The sequence below is a fragment of the Setaria italica genome, chromosome II (assembly GCF_000263155.2).
Source record: "Setaria italica strain Yugu1 chromosome II, Setaria_italica_v2.0, whole genome shotgun sequence".
Classification (NCBI taxonomy): Eukaryota; Viridiplantae; Streptophyta; class Magnoliopsida; order Poales; family Poaceae; genus Setaria; species Setaria italica.
In genome coordinates this window covers 6,895,856-6,912,924 of record NC_028451.1, presented here as the reverse complement: position 1 = coordinate 6,912,924, position 17,069 = coordinate 6,895,856, and the positions used below count along the sequence as shown (strand labels likewise).

General features: G+C 48.0%; 1 protein-coding gene and 1 pseudogene across 1 annotated transcript; one reads left to right on the top strand and one right to left on the bottom strand.

The window, feature by feature from the left end:
* The first annotated feature begins 1,804 nt into the window (after nt 1-1,804).
* On the top strand, nt 1,805-5,183 carry LOC101757231 (leucine-rich repeat receptor-like tyrosine-protein kinase PXC3). The gene is made up of 2 exons (XM_004955737.4): nt 1,805-4,365; nt 4,465-5,183. Exons 1-2 carry the CDS (start codon nt 1,986-1,988, stop codon nt 4,788-4,790), a joined length of 2,706 nt encoding a protein of 901 aa, XP_004955794.1. The 5' UTR covers nt 1,805-1,985; the 3' UTR covers nt 4,791-5,183.
* Nucleotides 5,184-7,206: 2,023 nt separating this feature from the next.
* On the bottom strand, nt 7,207-7,999 carry LOC101755763 (annotated as a pseudogene).
* Nucleotides 8,000-17,069: the final 9,070 nt, after the last annotated feature.

The window sequence follows — 17,069 nt, the reverse complement described above, 5'->3', positions numbered from 1 at the left end:
TCCCATTTATTTTAGTCCCAAATCAAAGCAAACACACATGATTGTACCTCAAACACACTTGATTTCTGCCCTCATGATAACCTGCCTCAAAAGAAAAGCACAAACAAAATTGCTCCTCCTTTCCTTGAGATCAATCAAAAGAGGTAATCATATGTTTAGCCACCCCTTCATTCTCCTAGTCTCAGCAAAAGATCATTGCAAGCAATGATGGTCAGTGGATGCATGCCATTTTATACAAGATAAGATGATTCCTCATCTCACAGACAGAACAGATTCAGTTGGACACAACGCCGCAAATGGTCCAGAGAAGGGAGAGCCGAGCCGAAAGGAGGCGTTGGGAAACTGGAATCATGGCTTACGAGGACGTAGATGCCAGTCAGCCAATCAAAGAGAAACCGCAGAAAGAGAGAAGGCAAAGCATGATATCATCAGCATCATGCCAGAAATTTTAACAAGTTGGGAGGGGGCCTTTCGTCGCCGCAGAAGGGCGTGCGAGGGCGCCCTTGGTGTCAGTAGCTTAAGACAAGCCGTACGTGTAGATTAGAGTAGTTTTTATTGAGCACCTGCAGCTGCTTGGATCGAAACGGAGCGAGGAAAGGAACAGAGCACAAAGATTCACCCGGCTCGACGACCGAGAAATTCACCATGTCTAGCAGGGAACTGCTAGATGCACCAAGGAAACAGGACGAGGCAGGGTTCTGGATTCTTTTTTTTTGTGTTAGTCTTTCGATGTTCAAGGTTTGCTTCTATTTTGAGTCAACAGATCAAAAATTATGTATGGGTTGTATAAAAAGTTTAAAGAGAGACAGATAATTATTAATTGCCAAGCGTATATGGTTATGCTTTTGTGAGTTTATCTTTCACTTGTAGTATATGTGTTCACTAAGCACATGAGAGAAAAATGCAAGAAACAATTATTCTCCCGGGTCATATATGTATTTGTTTTTTGCTTGAGCACACTAAGAGAGAGAAGATCAATGATTATTCAACTTCTTACTTGAGTGTTGCCTTTGCAGAATGCTTGGATCACCATATAAAATTTGGTGTGTCTTTGTATTAGTTAAGAAAAAAATTGATCACTAATGATTATTCCCTACAATCGTCATATGAAATTTAGCATGCATCTATAGTGCTTCGAAGAAAGGTAAGAACTTTTTGCATGTAATAAGTGCTCCTCTGAACTATCATATGAAATTTTGCTCAGCACTTACTTAGAGAGAAGGTATCCTTTTGATGCCTACCTAGTGTTGATCCAATCTATTACATAAAAATTTCTTAGCTACATAAGCATAAAAAACGAAAACAGGATGATATCTTATTAGCAGCGTTTGTATGTTGGTTTACCTTTTAAGAAGAATGTGGATTTTATATGACATATGTTTAGTACGCTACTATACGATAATATACGATAATATATGGTATAAAGGTAAAACTATTTCCATTCCTATCTTGATTAACTATCACATTGTAAAATTAATTCTATCATTATCAATTAAGAAAAGATATAGAGTATATATTTCTGCCTAATACCCTAGTGATTGTGTGCTACTTAACACTTCCGTTACACTTCAGAGAGAGGGCATATATGTACTTTGCCCTTGGCTTCTCGGTAGCATACGGTGTTTACCTCTAGTCTCGCTTGGTAGGGTACCCATTGCCATTTTTATCTCGCTCACTGTAGAATTCAACCCAAATGCACTGAGCACAAGACCGCCTTCGTCTGCTCCGTCCAACCACCTTTCCCCTTTCCTCTCTCTCCCCCACTCTCTCTCTCTCTAAAACACACTCCCTCTCTCTCCCCCTGACGGAGTGCGAGTGGGCAGCGAGCGGCAGCAGCAGCCACGGCCCCTGTCGCCGTGCTCCCTCCCCTCTCTCTCCTCCCCCTAAACCACACAAGAAAAGCAGCCGCACCCACACGCGAGGCCTTCCCTGGGCACCACCACCACCTCGCCCCCCGGGCCAAGAACCTCCCGCCCCGGCTCCAAATGCCTCCCTCCTCCTCCTCCTCCTTCCCCCGCCGCAGATTCCTCCTCTTCTTGGCCCTCCTCTCGGCGTGCCTCGCGGCGCCGGGCCCCGTGGACGGAGCCGGCGACGGGGATGGCGCGGCAATGCAGGCGCTGCGGCGGGACCTGGCGCCGCCGGGCTGGGGCCCCGGCGCGGACCACTGCGCGTGGCGCGGCGTCACCTGCGCGGCCACCGGCGGCGCGGTCACCGCGATCGAGCTGCCGCGCCGGGGGCTCCGGGGGGACTTCTCCGCCGCCGGCGCGCTCCCGGCGCTCGCGCGCCTCGACCTCTCCGCCAACTCGCTCCGCGGCGGCGTTCCCACGGCGCTCGGCGCGCTTCCCCGCCTCGAGTTCCTCGACCTCTCCATGAACGCGCTCACGGGGCCCGTCCCGGCGGCCCTCGCGGGGGCGTCGGGCCTCCGCTTCCTCAACCTCTCCAACAACGCGCTCTCCGGCACCATCCCCGACGAGCTCAGGGGCCTCAGGGCGCTCCAGGAGCTGCAGATTTCCGGCAACAACCTCACCGGCGCGCTCCCCGGGTGGCTCGCCGGGCTCCCCGCGCTTCGCGTGCTGTCCGCCTACGAGAACTCGCTCTCCGGCCCGATCCCCCCCGGGCTCGGCCTATCGTCGGAGCTCCAGGTGCTCAACCTCCACTCCAACGCCCTCGAGGGGAGCATCCCCGGCAGCCTCTTCCAGCTCGGCAACCTGCAGGTCCTCATCCTCACCCTCAACCGCCTCAACGGCACCATCCCTGACGCCATCGGCCGCTGCCGCGGCCTCTCCAACGTCCGCATCGGCGACAACCGCCTCTCCGGCGCCATCCCGCCGTCGATTGGCGACGCCACCAGCCTCACCTACTTCGAGGCCAACACCAACGACCTCTCCGGCGGGATCCCGGCGCAGTTCGCGCGCTGCGCCAACCTCACGCTGCTCAATTTGGCCTACAACCGCCTCGCCGGCGAGGTGCCGGACGTTCTCGGCGAGCTCAGGAACCTGCAGGAGCTCATCGTGTCCGGTAACGGCCTCGGCGGCGAGTTCCCGAAAGCAATCCTGCGGTGCCGGAACCTGAGCAAGCTGGACTTGAGCTACAACTCTTTCCATGGTGACTTGCCGGAGGACATCTGCAACGGATCAAGGATGCAGTTCCTTCTGCTAGATCACAATGGGTTCTCCGGCGGCATTCCACCGGGAATTGGGAGCTGCACCCGTCTGCTTGCGCTGCAGCTCAGCAGCAACAACCTGGGTGGTGGCATACCAGCTGAGATAGGCAAGGTGAAGAGTCTGCAGATTGCACTGAACCTTAGCTTCAATCACCTTGTCGGGACGCTGCCCCGCGAGCTCGGGCGGCTCGATAAGCTCGTCACGCTGGACTTGTCGAGCAATGAGATATCAGGCCAGATCCCAGGTGATATGAGAGGGATGCTGAGCTTGATTGAGGTCAATTTGTCAAACAACAGGCTCAGTGGCGCCATACCTGCTTTCGGACCGTTCCAGAAGAGTGCAGCCTCCAGCTTCTCCGGCAATGCCAAGCTGTGCGGCGATCCACTGGATGTGGACTGTGCATCGATTTATGGTTCCAATTATGGAATGGACCACAGGAGGATATCTTACAGAGTAGCTTTGGCAGTTGTTGGCTCCTGTGTGCTCATCTTCTCAATTGTGTCATTGGTGGTGGCATTGTTCATGTGGCGTGAGAGGCAGGAAAAGGAGGCAGAGGCAAAGAAGGCTGAGGCAGGGGAGGTGGTGGTGGCAGCACCGCAGGTTGTGGCCTCAACTGTGTTCATCGAGAGCTTGCAGCAGGCCATCGATTTCCAGAGCTGCGTAAAGGCGACATACAAAGACGCTAATGAACTGGGCAATGGAACATTCAGCACAACCTACAAGGCTGTCATGCCCTCTGGCATGGTTGTGTGTGTCAAGAAGCTGAAGTCAGTTGACCGCGCGGTCATCGACCATCAAACAAAGATGATCCGAGAGCTCGAGCGCCTTGCGCACATTAACCACAAGAACCTGGTGCGCCCCATCGGGTATGTCATCTACGATGACTGTGCGCTGCTGCTGCACCACCATATGCCAAATGGCACCCTGCTTCAGTTGATCCACAATGACTGGAATTCTGATGGAGAGAAGCAGAAACCTGACTGGCCGAGGCTGCTGTCGATTGCCATTGATGTTGCTGAAGGGCTGGCGTTCCTCCATCAGGTTGCCACCATTCACCTAGACATCTCTTCAGGGAACATCTACCTTGACTCGCATTACAATGCGCTTCTCGGAGAAGTTGAGATATCCAAGCTGTTGGACCCTTCAAAGGGCACTGCTAGTATCAGTGCGGTTGCGGGCTCCTTTGGTTACATACCTCCAGGTCTGAACTTTTTCAACATTCGGTAACTGCACTATAATTTCTTGTATATATGTCTACAATCACGAACATTTGTTTGCCTTTGCAATTGGTTTCTTGCAGAGTATGCCTACACAATGCAGGTGACAGTGCCAGGCAATGTGTACAGCTACGGCGTGGTCCTGTTAGAGATCCTGACATCCAAGCTGCCGGTGGAGGAAGAGTTCGGAGAGGGCGTGGACCTTGTCAAGTGGGTGCACACAGCACCGGCGAGGGGTGAGACGCCGGAGCAGATCATGGACCCCCGGCTGAGCACCGTGTCGTTCGCATGGCGCAGGCAGATGCTTGCAGTGCTCAAGGTTGCAATGCTGTGCACGGAGCACGCCCCAGCCAAGCGGCCCAGGATGAAGAAGGTGGTGGAGATGCTGCAGGAGGCCAAGAACAGCTGAGCCTCCTCTTTTTACCACTGAATGCCGAGTGAGATTGCTGCTTTGGGTGATGAACCGAGCTACATAAAAGATAGAATCTCCGGTCATCGGTGCATCAGAGCATGAAATCCAGTAGCGTTTAATTCGCTGTATATATTCGGTAATTAGTACCCCGATTATGCGCTGTTTTATCACCCAGATGTTGAATCTTGAAGCATCAAAGTACAGTGCTGCTGGCTTGCAGTGGTGCTGCCTGAAACTTCAAGTGGAGAATGTCTCGTATGTAATCTTCGTATGTAATCTGGCTGGTTCTTGAACTAGGCAAGTCGTTGGTCTATCTTGAGAGGGTTTCTTCTGGGAAAAAAATACAAAAGGAAAATCAGAGAAATCCTATCTTGAGGTTGCCAACTTAAAGAGGTGGTTGTGCTTAAGGATGGCAATGCGGCGGGTTCGGATCGGGTGGAGTGTCTGGGTACCTAAAACTGAAACTCGAACCTAAAATCTGAATCCGCTCCGAACACCGAAACTCGAACCTAAAATCTGAATCCTCCCTGAACACCGATTCGGGTGAAAATTCATCCCCAAAACTGAAACCCGTGGATTCCTGAAACTCGACGGATTAACCGAAATCCGAGAATATTGCAATAAATTAACAAGACAACATACAGCAATACAGCAAAGACAGTGTCTAGATTTCAGAGATTATTCAACAAAAAAAGCAACACCACAAAGGTAGAATTGGAGAAGCAACCCAAGTTTAGTACAATTCACATAGACTGTACTGCGAACAAATAACAGAACATGAATGTTACTACAAATAATTTTTTTTGATCAAATAGGTAGGCAACTTGGGGAATTCATCTTCGCTTGATGAGTTCATCGTTCATCAATTATTGTGGAATCATTTTTATCCTATGAAATAATAATAGAGAAAATAGCTCACTACTAAAATATTGATGCGGCCGTGCAGGCTGGAGGTGGCCGTGCGGGCGCTAGGCGGACTGGATGCGGTCGTGCGAGCGTGCGGCCGCCGTGCGGGGTGCTTGGGGGACGAGAGTGCGGCCGTACGGGCGGACTGGATCTGGATGAAGATGAAGCAAGAATTTCAGGCTTATATACCTAGAGTTGCTAAGTGGGATTATAGTGGGATGAATGTTTCGGGACCTCGATGGAGCTCCACAGGTGAATTTAAGAATCCGTGCCAAACTCGTAGTATTTCGGGTATCCGAACCCGCAAATCCGTAGGCGAAAACTAGGAACCAAAACCGAAACCCGCGGACCCGAAACCCACGAATATCCACCTCGAACCTGATCCGCTGCCATCCTTAATTTAGCTTACCCACGAGCATGCTGTGCTGCTATTGCTGGTGACTGAATGACTTTTTCATTTTTAGTTCGTGATGGCATGAGTTGGCATCCTTGATCCTTCTCATTCAAACGGAAACCATGCAATGCGGAAGCAGACCATCACGCATCTCCGAAGTCAAGTTGTACATGTGCTGGGCTTGAGATTTGAGAAAGGCGATGTCTACTGCGGTGGAAAATCCTTTTCTGTTGACAGGAAACAATGGAAAGTATTAACTCAACCCAGGCAGCTTCAGAGAGACCTCTTCCACCCCCCTGAAGATGGGTGTCATATGAATACAGCAAATTTCTCCATTTCAACTAGTGTCATCTTATAATATTTGCAGCACATACCATTCAGGGCCACATGAGACAGCAATGCTGATTATTCATTTGCTGGCTCTAAAGCTCTAAGCGAAATGATCGCAGGTTCGCAGCACCAGGCATTACCACAAACACCTACGCTGCGTGGGGGGAGAACCCTCACCTGCCAACGCACCAGAAAACCCACGGCCCCACAGGCTCAACTGGCCGAGCAAGACGAAAAGGGGAAGGTCGCACACGTGTCTTCCTCCGTACCTTGGCAACCTGGTGGCCGTGCTCGACGGCGTCGAACAGCCCCTTGCAACGGAGCTGCGGTCGGCGAACGGCTGACGACAGCGTCTGGGATTTGAACGGGGCAACCGGGCAACTGGTTCGCGCATGGGTGCTCCAAACAGATGGCCACGGCCCACGGGCACGCGCTGGAAATTTAAAACTTTGTACCCATGAATAAAAAATTTAAAAAATCTAATAAATTTCCAAAACTTTGTACTTTAAATTCTAAAGTTATCTACAAAATTTGTACATGTTCTATCTCAGACTTGCTCTTCAAAAGGAAAAGAAAATCAAGAGAAATTTGGAGAAGTCTAAAGGGTAGCTGGATCTAGCCATGGCCCATGGCAGTATGGCACGATGAGGGATAGATCAGGGACGACAATGGCATGGGTGACTCAAGGACAAAGTTGAACCAATGACGTCGCTCTTGGAAGTTGGAACTACAAAACTCCTGGTGATCGAACACCTTGGCTTTACCAATGGCATGTTCCCGTGGTCACCATGTCTCCTGGTGATCGAAAAGCGCGATCCTCTGGTAAGTGACGAAGGGGTCCTCGAACGTCCACGGCGTCGGCCCCGTGACCACGTCGTCCAGCAACATCGACTCTGCCCACTCCAGCCAATCCAGGCACTCTCCGTCGACCACAGTGCTGGCACAGCTCGACGCTGTTGCAGAGCCAGAGCAGGACGACGACGAGGAGGAAGGCTCCGGCGAATAAGCTGTGTCGATGCCACTGTTACTGGCCGGTGGTGCACCGGCGACGAGGTCGTATGGCAGGACGACGTCGGCAAGGAGGTGCACCATGGGCACCTCACTAATGGAGAACGCCTCGTTCCCGAGTTCAACCCCTGACACGATGGCTGATGCGGCGGCGACCTTCTCTTCCTCATTTGGCTGTGGAGGAGCGGGCTGGAGGGGCTTGTGGGTGGCGGGGTCGATGCCCATCTTCCTGAGCTTCTTCTTGATGTGTGTGTTCCAGTGTTCTTGATGTCGTTGTCCGTCCTCCCCGGCAGCTGCGATGCGATCTTGGACCACCGGTTGCCGAGCTCCGCGTGCAGGTTGATCACCGTCTTCTCCTCCTCCGGCGACAGCAGCCCGCGCTTCAGGTCCGGCCACAAGTAGTTGGTCCACCGCAGCCGGCAGCTCTTCCCGCACCGCAGCAATCCTGCGAGCTTGGGCACGGCGCCCCAGCAGCACTGGCCGTTGTTGACGAGGAAGCTGACGAGCTTCTGGTCCTCCTCCGCCGTCCATGGCCCGCCACCTTGTCTCAGCACGGCTGCTTCCCCATTGCTAGCTCAGTTATTAGTTGCAAAGAAAGGCAATGAGCTCGTTGATGCAAAGTGGCTATAGCTAGAGAGCCTGAAAACCCGTTGTCTTCACGGTTGGACAAGCCATTTCCACCAGCCCTTATAGAGGACGAGGAAGGACGACGAGGGAGAAGAAGACAAAGGGGCCGGTAGCACTAGCGGCTCGTGGTCGTGGGTGTGGGTCCCTTTCACCTCATTTGCACGGGCTGCTGCGCGACGAAGCCTTCGCGCTTTTATTTGAACCGAGTTTGTTTATGTTTTGCTTGTTGAACGGGAAGATTAACTAGTCCATGATCGATGGTGATGTCGATTTTAGCCTCCCGACTTGCTCAATCAATACGCTGATAAATTCGGCATGTATATAGTATATGATAATATGATAGGATTTGCATGGTAAGGAGCACATGATACCATAATAAAGCTTCCATGCAACCTCAAGAAAAAAGAACATACAAGCTTGTGGTTACTAGCTAGTAGCTACTAGTTCGATTAAGAATGTCATCCTATGATTTAATTTGTAAGTTACATTAGTTAGTATCTAATGCAGTTACATGTTACGAAAAGCTAGATTAACCTTTCAGTTGCAACCGATGCTTTAAGAATTTATCTATTTGCAGCGAAGAAATTGTGAATTCTAATAGAAAAATGTTGTTTCCGTATGAAGCTAAGTGAAAACGCAACAAATTTGAAGAACGGACACATTACCAGATTCAAGATGACAGTAGAGCTCAATAACGAAATTGTACAGCACATGGCCATAATCATCGTATCATACCACGTAACCTCTTCCTTCTCTAGATTTAGCTTCTTCAGTTGAGAACGCGGTTGGTGCAAGACAATGACGTTTCTGGACTCATCATGGAGAAAGAACATAGATAGTTCACTTTGTACAGCTGTAGTTCAACGTCTTGACTAAATTAATCAGCCAGCGCTGGTAATGGACAGTTAAAAAAAGCTGTCTCTAGTCAATTGGACAGGCAGGAAGACAACTGATGGGCCAAGTCTGATTAGTGGTAGAGAAGGAAATAACAAAATGGGCTGAATTATTGTTGCCCAAGAGGCCAAGAGAACATGAACGCCGATGTCTGTGACTAGCTACATACGGAATCGTTACATCCGTAAATCTTCAAAATCGATACTACTAGTATAGTAGGAGTCATTTGCAAACATTGCTGATTATTCAGTTCATCCATCCATCCTTGTAAGATGTAACTATCCGCTACGGCGTGCTCTAAGCCCTAAGGGGAACAATCGCATGCCACAGGCATTGCAACAAACACCCTACCTACAATGTCTACGTGGGCAGAGCAGGCAGGCCCACGAGCGGGCATACCTCTGTGGATGGTCGCGCCCGACGGCGAGGTGCCGAGGTACAACCCGTACGCCGGGCCACCGCGACAAAGCGTGTCCCGGGTGGCCGGCGACCGGCTAGTAGAGAGACGCCGCAAGAGACGGTTTGACCCCTCACCGACCGATAGGGCCTTTTCCGGATGCGGCGGAGTTGCGTCGTTCGCTACTTCGCTGGCTCGCTGCGATGACTGACAGACAAGAGGCAGCCATTGGTGATTCCCCCCCCCCCGCCCGCCCCCCCCCCCCACCCCCTCATGCAAGGCGCATCTACGTTACAATGATCAACTGGATGTGAGTTACTGCAGCCTCAAGCAAATCTGGGGACCGCTCATAGAAACCTGCAAGGCACACGATCATCATTAGTACAGTTGATTCCCAAAGAGAATTTAGCAACTACAATTCAGTAAAAAATGAATGTGATATTGGCTTATGTAAACACCACCTTCTTGTTGGCTTGCCGCTTGGCCTATGTTCTGGGCACAGTTTACCGCCATTCTGAGAGCCCTAGCTTCAAATGCCTCTTGTATGGCAACAGGGTTAAGCCAATCTTCGGCTGTTGAGAGTCATCAAACATGAATTATTACCATCATCAATGCATCCTTGAGAGGCCTGGAACAAATATCAAATATACTTAAGAATGAGATAATATGACAAGCCAGCCTAGCTAAATGAGTACCTATGTTGACAGCACATTTGCATTGCATCAGATATTGTACTTTGCCCATGTAAGCCATTGTACCAACAGGTGGTTTTCCAGAGGCCAATTGAGATACAGTCTTCATTAGAATCCTTGCAACCTGCAGGTACCAACAAAGGCTGCCTATTAATATACAATTGACCCAGGAAAAGCAAAAACAGCTTCTATGGAATACAATGTCATATCACACATAGTCAACCAATAACAGTAGCCAAAAGTATGATTGTTGATTAGTATCATCAGAACCATACAAACCTGCAAAAGCAGAACAACATTGTCTCCTTCATAAGTGCAAGCAGGAACATAGACGGCAAACAGTTCAGGAAGCCCACTGCTGTTCAAGTAACCATGTCGACCACAGAGCTTTCTGCATTCTTCAATTGCATCCTGCATAACAGACTGGAATTACCATAACAATGAATTGTCAAAAGTCCTTTGTTATACACACTGAGTAGACCATCAGAACATGCATATGGTTCGAACATCAGACCAGAATTTACTCTGTTGAGAAATAGAGTGGAGCTTCAGGAATACAGGTGAATCAACAGAAAATTCTTCGTGGAATGGAAATTGACACTATGGGTTGTTTGGTTCATGGGATGTGGTGGGATAAAATCATCTCATCCTATTTCTTCAAGTGTTTGGTTATTAGATAAAGTGGGATGAAGTGGCTCTCACATGAAAATATTTCCATGATGCTGGATGAGCTCATCCCATAAAATTGATGGAATATAGGCATCCCACTTAGGACGTGAGGATGACAGTAGGCCTAAGGTTCTAAAGTGGGATGGAACCATCCCATCCCTAAAAACTGAGCCATCCCATCCTTAAATATAGATGGAAACATTGTAAGCAACTAGGATAATTACGGAAGCGTTCTCACCTCCGTAGAGGCTGCGTACCTTTGTTTATATAGGCAGGGAAGCACCCCTACGTGGTTTACAAGATTGCAATCTCACTTGGTTGTTGAGGACGATTCATCCAGGGAGTTTGTTACAACAACTCTATCCGCTATCTACAAGGAGTCCTGGATGAATTTGGCCACAATCCAAATAGGTTACAACTGATACATGTTTATCTACAGCCCCCCTCAATCATAACTTTCCTAAGTTAAGATTGTATCTAAATTGTTCTAGCTTCTTACATGTGAGATCCTTGGTAAATTCATCGGCAACTTGGTCATGGGTAGAAATAATCCGGACCTCTAACAATCTCTGAGCAACATGTTCCCTGACGAAGTGAAAATTAACCTCGATATGCTTTGTACGAGCATGAAAGATAGGATTTGCTGTCAAATAAGTAACCCCAATGTTATCACACCATAGTCTAGCTGCTGGAGGAGCGGAGACACCTAGTTCCTTGAGCAAAGTTTGAATCCACATCACTTCTGCTATTGCATTTGCTAATGCCTTGTATTCAGCCTCTGTACTAGATCTAGACACTGTGGCTTGTTTTCTTGCACTCCATGATACTAGATTATTTCCGAGATACACAACAAAACCCCCAGTTGATCTCATGTTATCAACATCACCTGCCTAGTCTGCATCAAAGAATGCGCTTACAAGCATAGAGGGAGATTTTCTTATTTTTATTCCAACATCTATTGTAAATTTCAGATATCTCAGTATCCTTTTCACTGCAGACCATGAGTTATTGTGGGAGAATGCAAAAACTGACAAACCTTGTTTACTGCAAAGGCCAAGTCCGGACGAGTCAAGGTCACATATTGTAGCGCACCAACAGTACTCCTGTAACGTGTTGCATCTTCATGATCGAGTGGTTCTCCTTCTTCTAGCGTCAGCTTCTCAGAAGTGGATAGCGGTGTATTGCCAGGTTTACAATGTGATATTCCAACACGCTTGAGGATATCAGATGCATATTTGCTTTGTGACATATGAATACCATTGCATACCTGTTTCACTTCTATTCCAATGAAGTAATGAAGAGTTCCCAAGTCCTTTAGTGCAAAATCAGACTTGAGGTCCTTCAAAAGTGCTGTTACTGCATTCTGGGAAGAGCTAGCTACAATTATATCATCAACAAAATTAGCAAAAAGATGGTAATATCTCCCTTGTTAAAGAAGAACAATGAAGTGTCGGCCTTAGAGGGATTAAAACCAAGTTGCTGTAATTTCTCACTTAACCTGGAATACCATACTCTAGGGGCTTGTTTCAGACCATATATCGCTTTATCCAACTTGCAAACATAATGAGGCACATTCTTGTCTTCATACCATGGTGGTTGTCTCATATACACATCCTCCTCAAGAACACCATGCAAAAATGCATTCTTTACATCTAGCTGCCTGAGACACCATCCTCTGGATACTGCTATAGACAGAACAACTCTGATAGTGGCTGCCTTAACAACATGACTGAAAGTATCTTCATAATCTATTCCATACCCTTATTTGAAGCCTTTTGCTACCAAGCGAGCTTTATATATGTCTATATTGCCATCAGATTTTCTTTTGATCTTATATACCCACTTACAATCTATGAGATTTCTGCCCTTTACTGGTGGAACCAAGTGCCAAGTTTTATTAGTTTGCAAAGCATTATATTCCTCATCCATAGCTAGCTTCCAATTACTATTAGTAAGAGCTTCAGATAAATCTTGGGGTTCACCATTAGCAGCTAGACAACCATATCCATACCTCACAGTGCCATCTTTGTATTGTTTAACCTTCCTCGTTCTAGCTTGAAGTCATGTACGCGGGCGACTTTGCTCTGTCACAGGCGGCTGCAAAACTGTGTATCCAGGAACTCCATCAGCATGCATTGATTCATCAGTAGAGAGCTGAGCCACAGAGGATCCAATCCCTGAAGCCCTGCCAGGAGCAGAATCTCCATTGGTGCTTGAGCGGCGAACCACGGGCAAGTGTGTGGCGCCAGTCGGTCCAGCCCCATCGATCTCCTGCACAGGGACGCTGATAGGCTCTATCGTGGCGATGTGGGAGAGGCCTGGCTTGGAATCCAGGCCAGGTCCGTCAAGCGCACGCGCAGGGGAACTGGACTCCGACGCAGATCCACCTGAAGTAGTGCCTGGAGCAGTAGGCAAATCATCCTCGTGTCGCGTGCCGCTCCCACCGGTCTGTATCTCCTGCATAAGATCACCATTTTCTTCCGCAACAGATGCATTAGATGCAGAATTTTGAACACTAGTCAACGTGTGATCAGCTAGATTATTATCCCCCTATGATCCATGTGCAGTGTGGAAGGAAAAAGGTCAGGAAGGAGATTAATTTTTGCTCGTAGGCGTGCTCCAGCATTAGCGTGAAGTTCTTGAAAGGGGAAAATAGATTCATCAAATATGACATATCGTGAGATATAAACACGTCTAGTGGCCACATCCAAACACTTGTAGCCTTTATGAGACAGGCTGTATCCTAGAAAAACACAGCGCTTCAAACGGAAGGCGAGTTTATGAGAATTATACGGCCTAAGGTTAGGCCAACATGTACACCCAAAAACCTTGAGAAAGGTGTAATCTGGTTTCTTATGGAAAAGGTATTCAAAAGGGGTAGAAAAATTCAGAATTTTGGGGGGAGTGCGGTTGATAAGATAGGCTGCGGTGGTAAAAGTTTCATCCCAAAATTTAAGGGGCATGGATGCATGAGCAAGTAAAGACAACCCTACTTCAACAATATGCCGATGTTTGCGCTCTGCTGCTCCATTCTGTTGATGGGCATGTGGACAGGATACAAGATGAGTAACCCCAATTTTTGTAAATAACGAGCTAAGTTTTTGATACTCGCCTCCCTAGTCTGTTTGAACAGAAATAATTTTACTATTGAAGAGATTTTTTTGGAATTTTTGGAAGACCACAGATTTAAACCGAAGCAAGTAGATACAAGTAAATTTACTATAATCATTAGTGAAGCTGACATAGTATTTATTTCTTCCTAATGAATCAGAGGCAAGACCCCATACATTTGAAAAAATAAGCTCTAGTGGCTTAGATGAAGCACTAGTGGACACTGAATAAGGAAGTTGATGACTCTTAGCCTGTTGACATGCATCATAGATAGAGTATTTATTGGAATCTACTTAACAAGAAAGATTATTGCTGCTAATGACTTTCTGAACAATCTGAAACAATGGATGGCCTAGGTGACTGTGCCACCTTTCCGGAGGATTTGAAGGCGCCAAAAGCTTTTCTCCTTGAGGTGGCCGGCGGGATGGGGTAGAGACTGTTTCTACATCTGCCTTTCAACAGGATCCTCTTCGTTGCCTGATCCTTAACAACAAAGTAATTTGGGTGAAATTCAAGGAAAGCGTGATTATCTGATGCAAGACGGTGAACAGAGATTAAGTTTTTGTCAGCAGCAGGCACATGAAGAACACGGTTAAGATGCAAGTGACGACTAGGGTTTTAATAATAGCATGACCAATGTGACTAATATTCATACCTGCACCACTTGCGGTGTGGATTTGATCCTTCCCCTTGTACTTGTCTCTCACAGTGAGCTTCTCAAACTCTCCTGTGATGTGATCTGTTGCTCCAGTGTCAGTGTACCAATTTGTGTCCACGCCATAGCTATGTGTTTCTGCAGACGCTCTCTTCTAGCTTGGCACATAATCCTCATCGAATCTGTACCAGCATTCAATAGCGATGTGCCCATATTTGTCATAGACTTGACACTGAATTTTGTCGGTGCTGGTGCCTCCATGGCCTCCAGTGCCACGTCCTCCTGACGCGCCTGATGATGAGCTGCGATTGCGGCCTCCAAAACAACCACGGCCTCCTCCGTGTCCACGGTAGTTGCCACCACCACGGCCTCGCCTAGCAAAGTTGGCAGATCCTTGTGATCCACCGTGCAGCAGATCCATCCTATACTCAAAGCTAAGAAGCGGAGAGAATAGTTCCCCCACAGTGATTGGCTTGACCCATGCAACAATGGCCGACACCAGGGGATTGAACTCGATGTCAAGACCGGCCAGGATGTAGGAGACCAATTCTTCATCTCCAATGGGCTTTCTGGTAGCAACCATGTCATCTGCAAGTGATCTCATCTTGCCAACATATTCAACAATTGACATGTTACCTTTTTGAGTCGTGGCAAGGGCGATTCTAGTGTTTACCGCCTGTGCCCGTGAGGCAGACTCATACATCTGCTCCAATGCAGTGTATACCGCACGGGGGGCGCTAATGTGGTGACCTGTGCCATGACTTCCCATGACAAAGATGTCATTAGGAATCCCAGCACTTGCTACTCCAGAGCACACCAGGCAATGTACTCCGGGTTAGGCACCTTCGTTGGCTTCTCTCCAATCTTGTTGTCGATCTCAGCAAGGGGGCGATGTTGGTGCCATCCAGATAGCCCTGCAGCTGTGCTGCTCGTAGCACGGGCAGGACTTGGGCTTTCCATAGGGGGAAATTCGTCCTGCAGAGCTTCTCGGTGATGGTTTGGCGTAGTAGTGGCGTAGCAGCAGCAGCAAACAATGAGCTCGCCATTGCGTAGGGAGATTTTGATGGATGATGGCTAGATGTATTTGTGGGAGGTGGCTCTAACACCATGTAAGCAACCAGGATAATTAGGGAAGCATTCTCACCTCCGTAGAGGCCGCGTACCTTTGTTTATATAGGCAGGGAAGCACCCCCTGCATGGTTTACAAGATTGCAATCTCAGTTGGTTGTTGAGGCCGATTCATCCAGGGAGTTTGTTACAACAACTCTATCCGCTATCTACAAGGAGTCCTGGATGAATTCGGCCACAATCCAAACCGGTTACAACTAATACATTTTTATCTAACAACCATCCCATCCCTGAAAACTGAGCCATCCCATCCTTAAAATCTGGGATGGAACCATCCCATCTCTGAAAACTGATCCATCCCATCCTTAAAATCTAGGATGAAACCATCCCATCCCACCTTACTCTCCAACCAAACACACCCTGGATGCCTGGTCTGTTGGAGACTTGATGAGGATGGGGGCCATTGCTTTTTAAAGTGCAAGTCCGTGAAGAGGGGCTGGAGGGCTTAGAATTTGGAGGTGAACAGATTGCAGCTGCAAGGCCTTAACTTGGCCAAGTAGGTGGTCAGACACATCTTATCATTGGAGGATGAACACAAGTTACCGACCATTGGCCTTCTTTGGTCCTAGTGGGATGCTCAGAATAAGGTGAATGTGGGAAAGCAGCTAAAATCAACTGATAACATTATTTATAAAGGTCAATCCTTAATGATTGGCAATCCCAGTGCTAGCAAAGGTATATCACCAAATACTAGGAGAGATAACTATCAATGGTGTTCACCACCACATGATACATGGAAGATAAATGTGGATGGTCAGTTCCTAGAGAATGAGAGGTCTGGAGCATGAGGTTTTTGTAATCAGAGACCATAGTGGTGGAACTGTTGTAGCTGGTGCTAGAATGCTGGAGGCGGTGAATCATGTGTCCATTCCGCTGCAGCCTCCTTCCGAGGTCTGTCTCTCTCCTGAGGCATCACTGTGTATAGTGGAAAGAGGTAGAAGAAGGTATAGGAAGACCATCGATACTTTTTTTCGAACCGGGAAGCTTTATTAATTTCAAGTTTGTTACATCAAGATGATACAAAAGAGCTTGAAATCCTCCTGAGCTCTGCATACCAGATGCACACAACCTTATAAAATAGTAGAAAGATACCGACACACTAATTACTTTCAATTCGAAGATTAGACTGCCACCCATGCACCTGGGTAAAAAAGTCCTTGGCCACCCATGCCAAGCACTAAGAAGCCGCTACAACAAAGGCCTGAGTAGTAGGCCTCTAGAGAATAGCCACGTATGGAGCCAATGTGTAATTGAGAAGATAACTTATGAAGGAAAAATATATCTTTTCTTTTTAAAAACCACATCATTTCTACATAGCCAAAGACTCCAACAGGTAGCAGAAGCTCCTAGTAACACTAGTAATTTTAGATCTTTAATAAGACCTACCAATTAGGTACCAAACATATTTGCCACACTGCGAGGTTGAGAAAGGCTAAAAGGAGCATAAATAATAGTCCAGACTACA

What these genes read in the sequence shown, in the direction of transcription:
- LOC101757231 (XM_004955737.4), top strand. Translation starts at nt 1,986, where the DNA reads ATGCCTCCCTCCTCCTCCTCCTCCTTCCCCCGCCGCAGATTCCTCCTC. An exon ending in CTTTGGTTACATACCTCCAG is followed by an intron (nt 4,366 to 4,464) that starts GTCTGAACTTTT and finishes GGTTTCTTGCAG; the next exon opens with AGTATGCCTACACAATGCAG.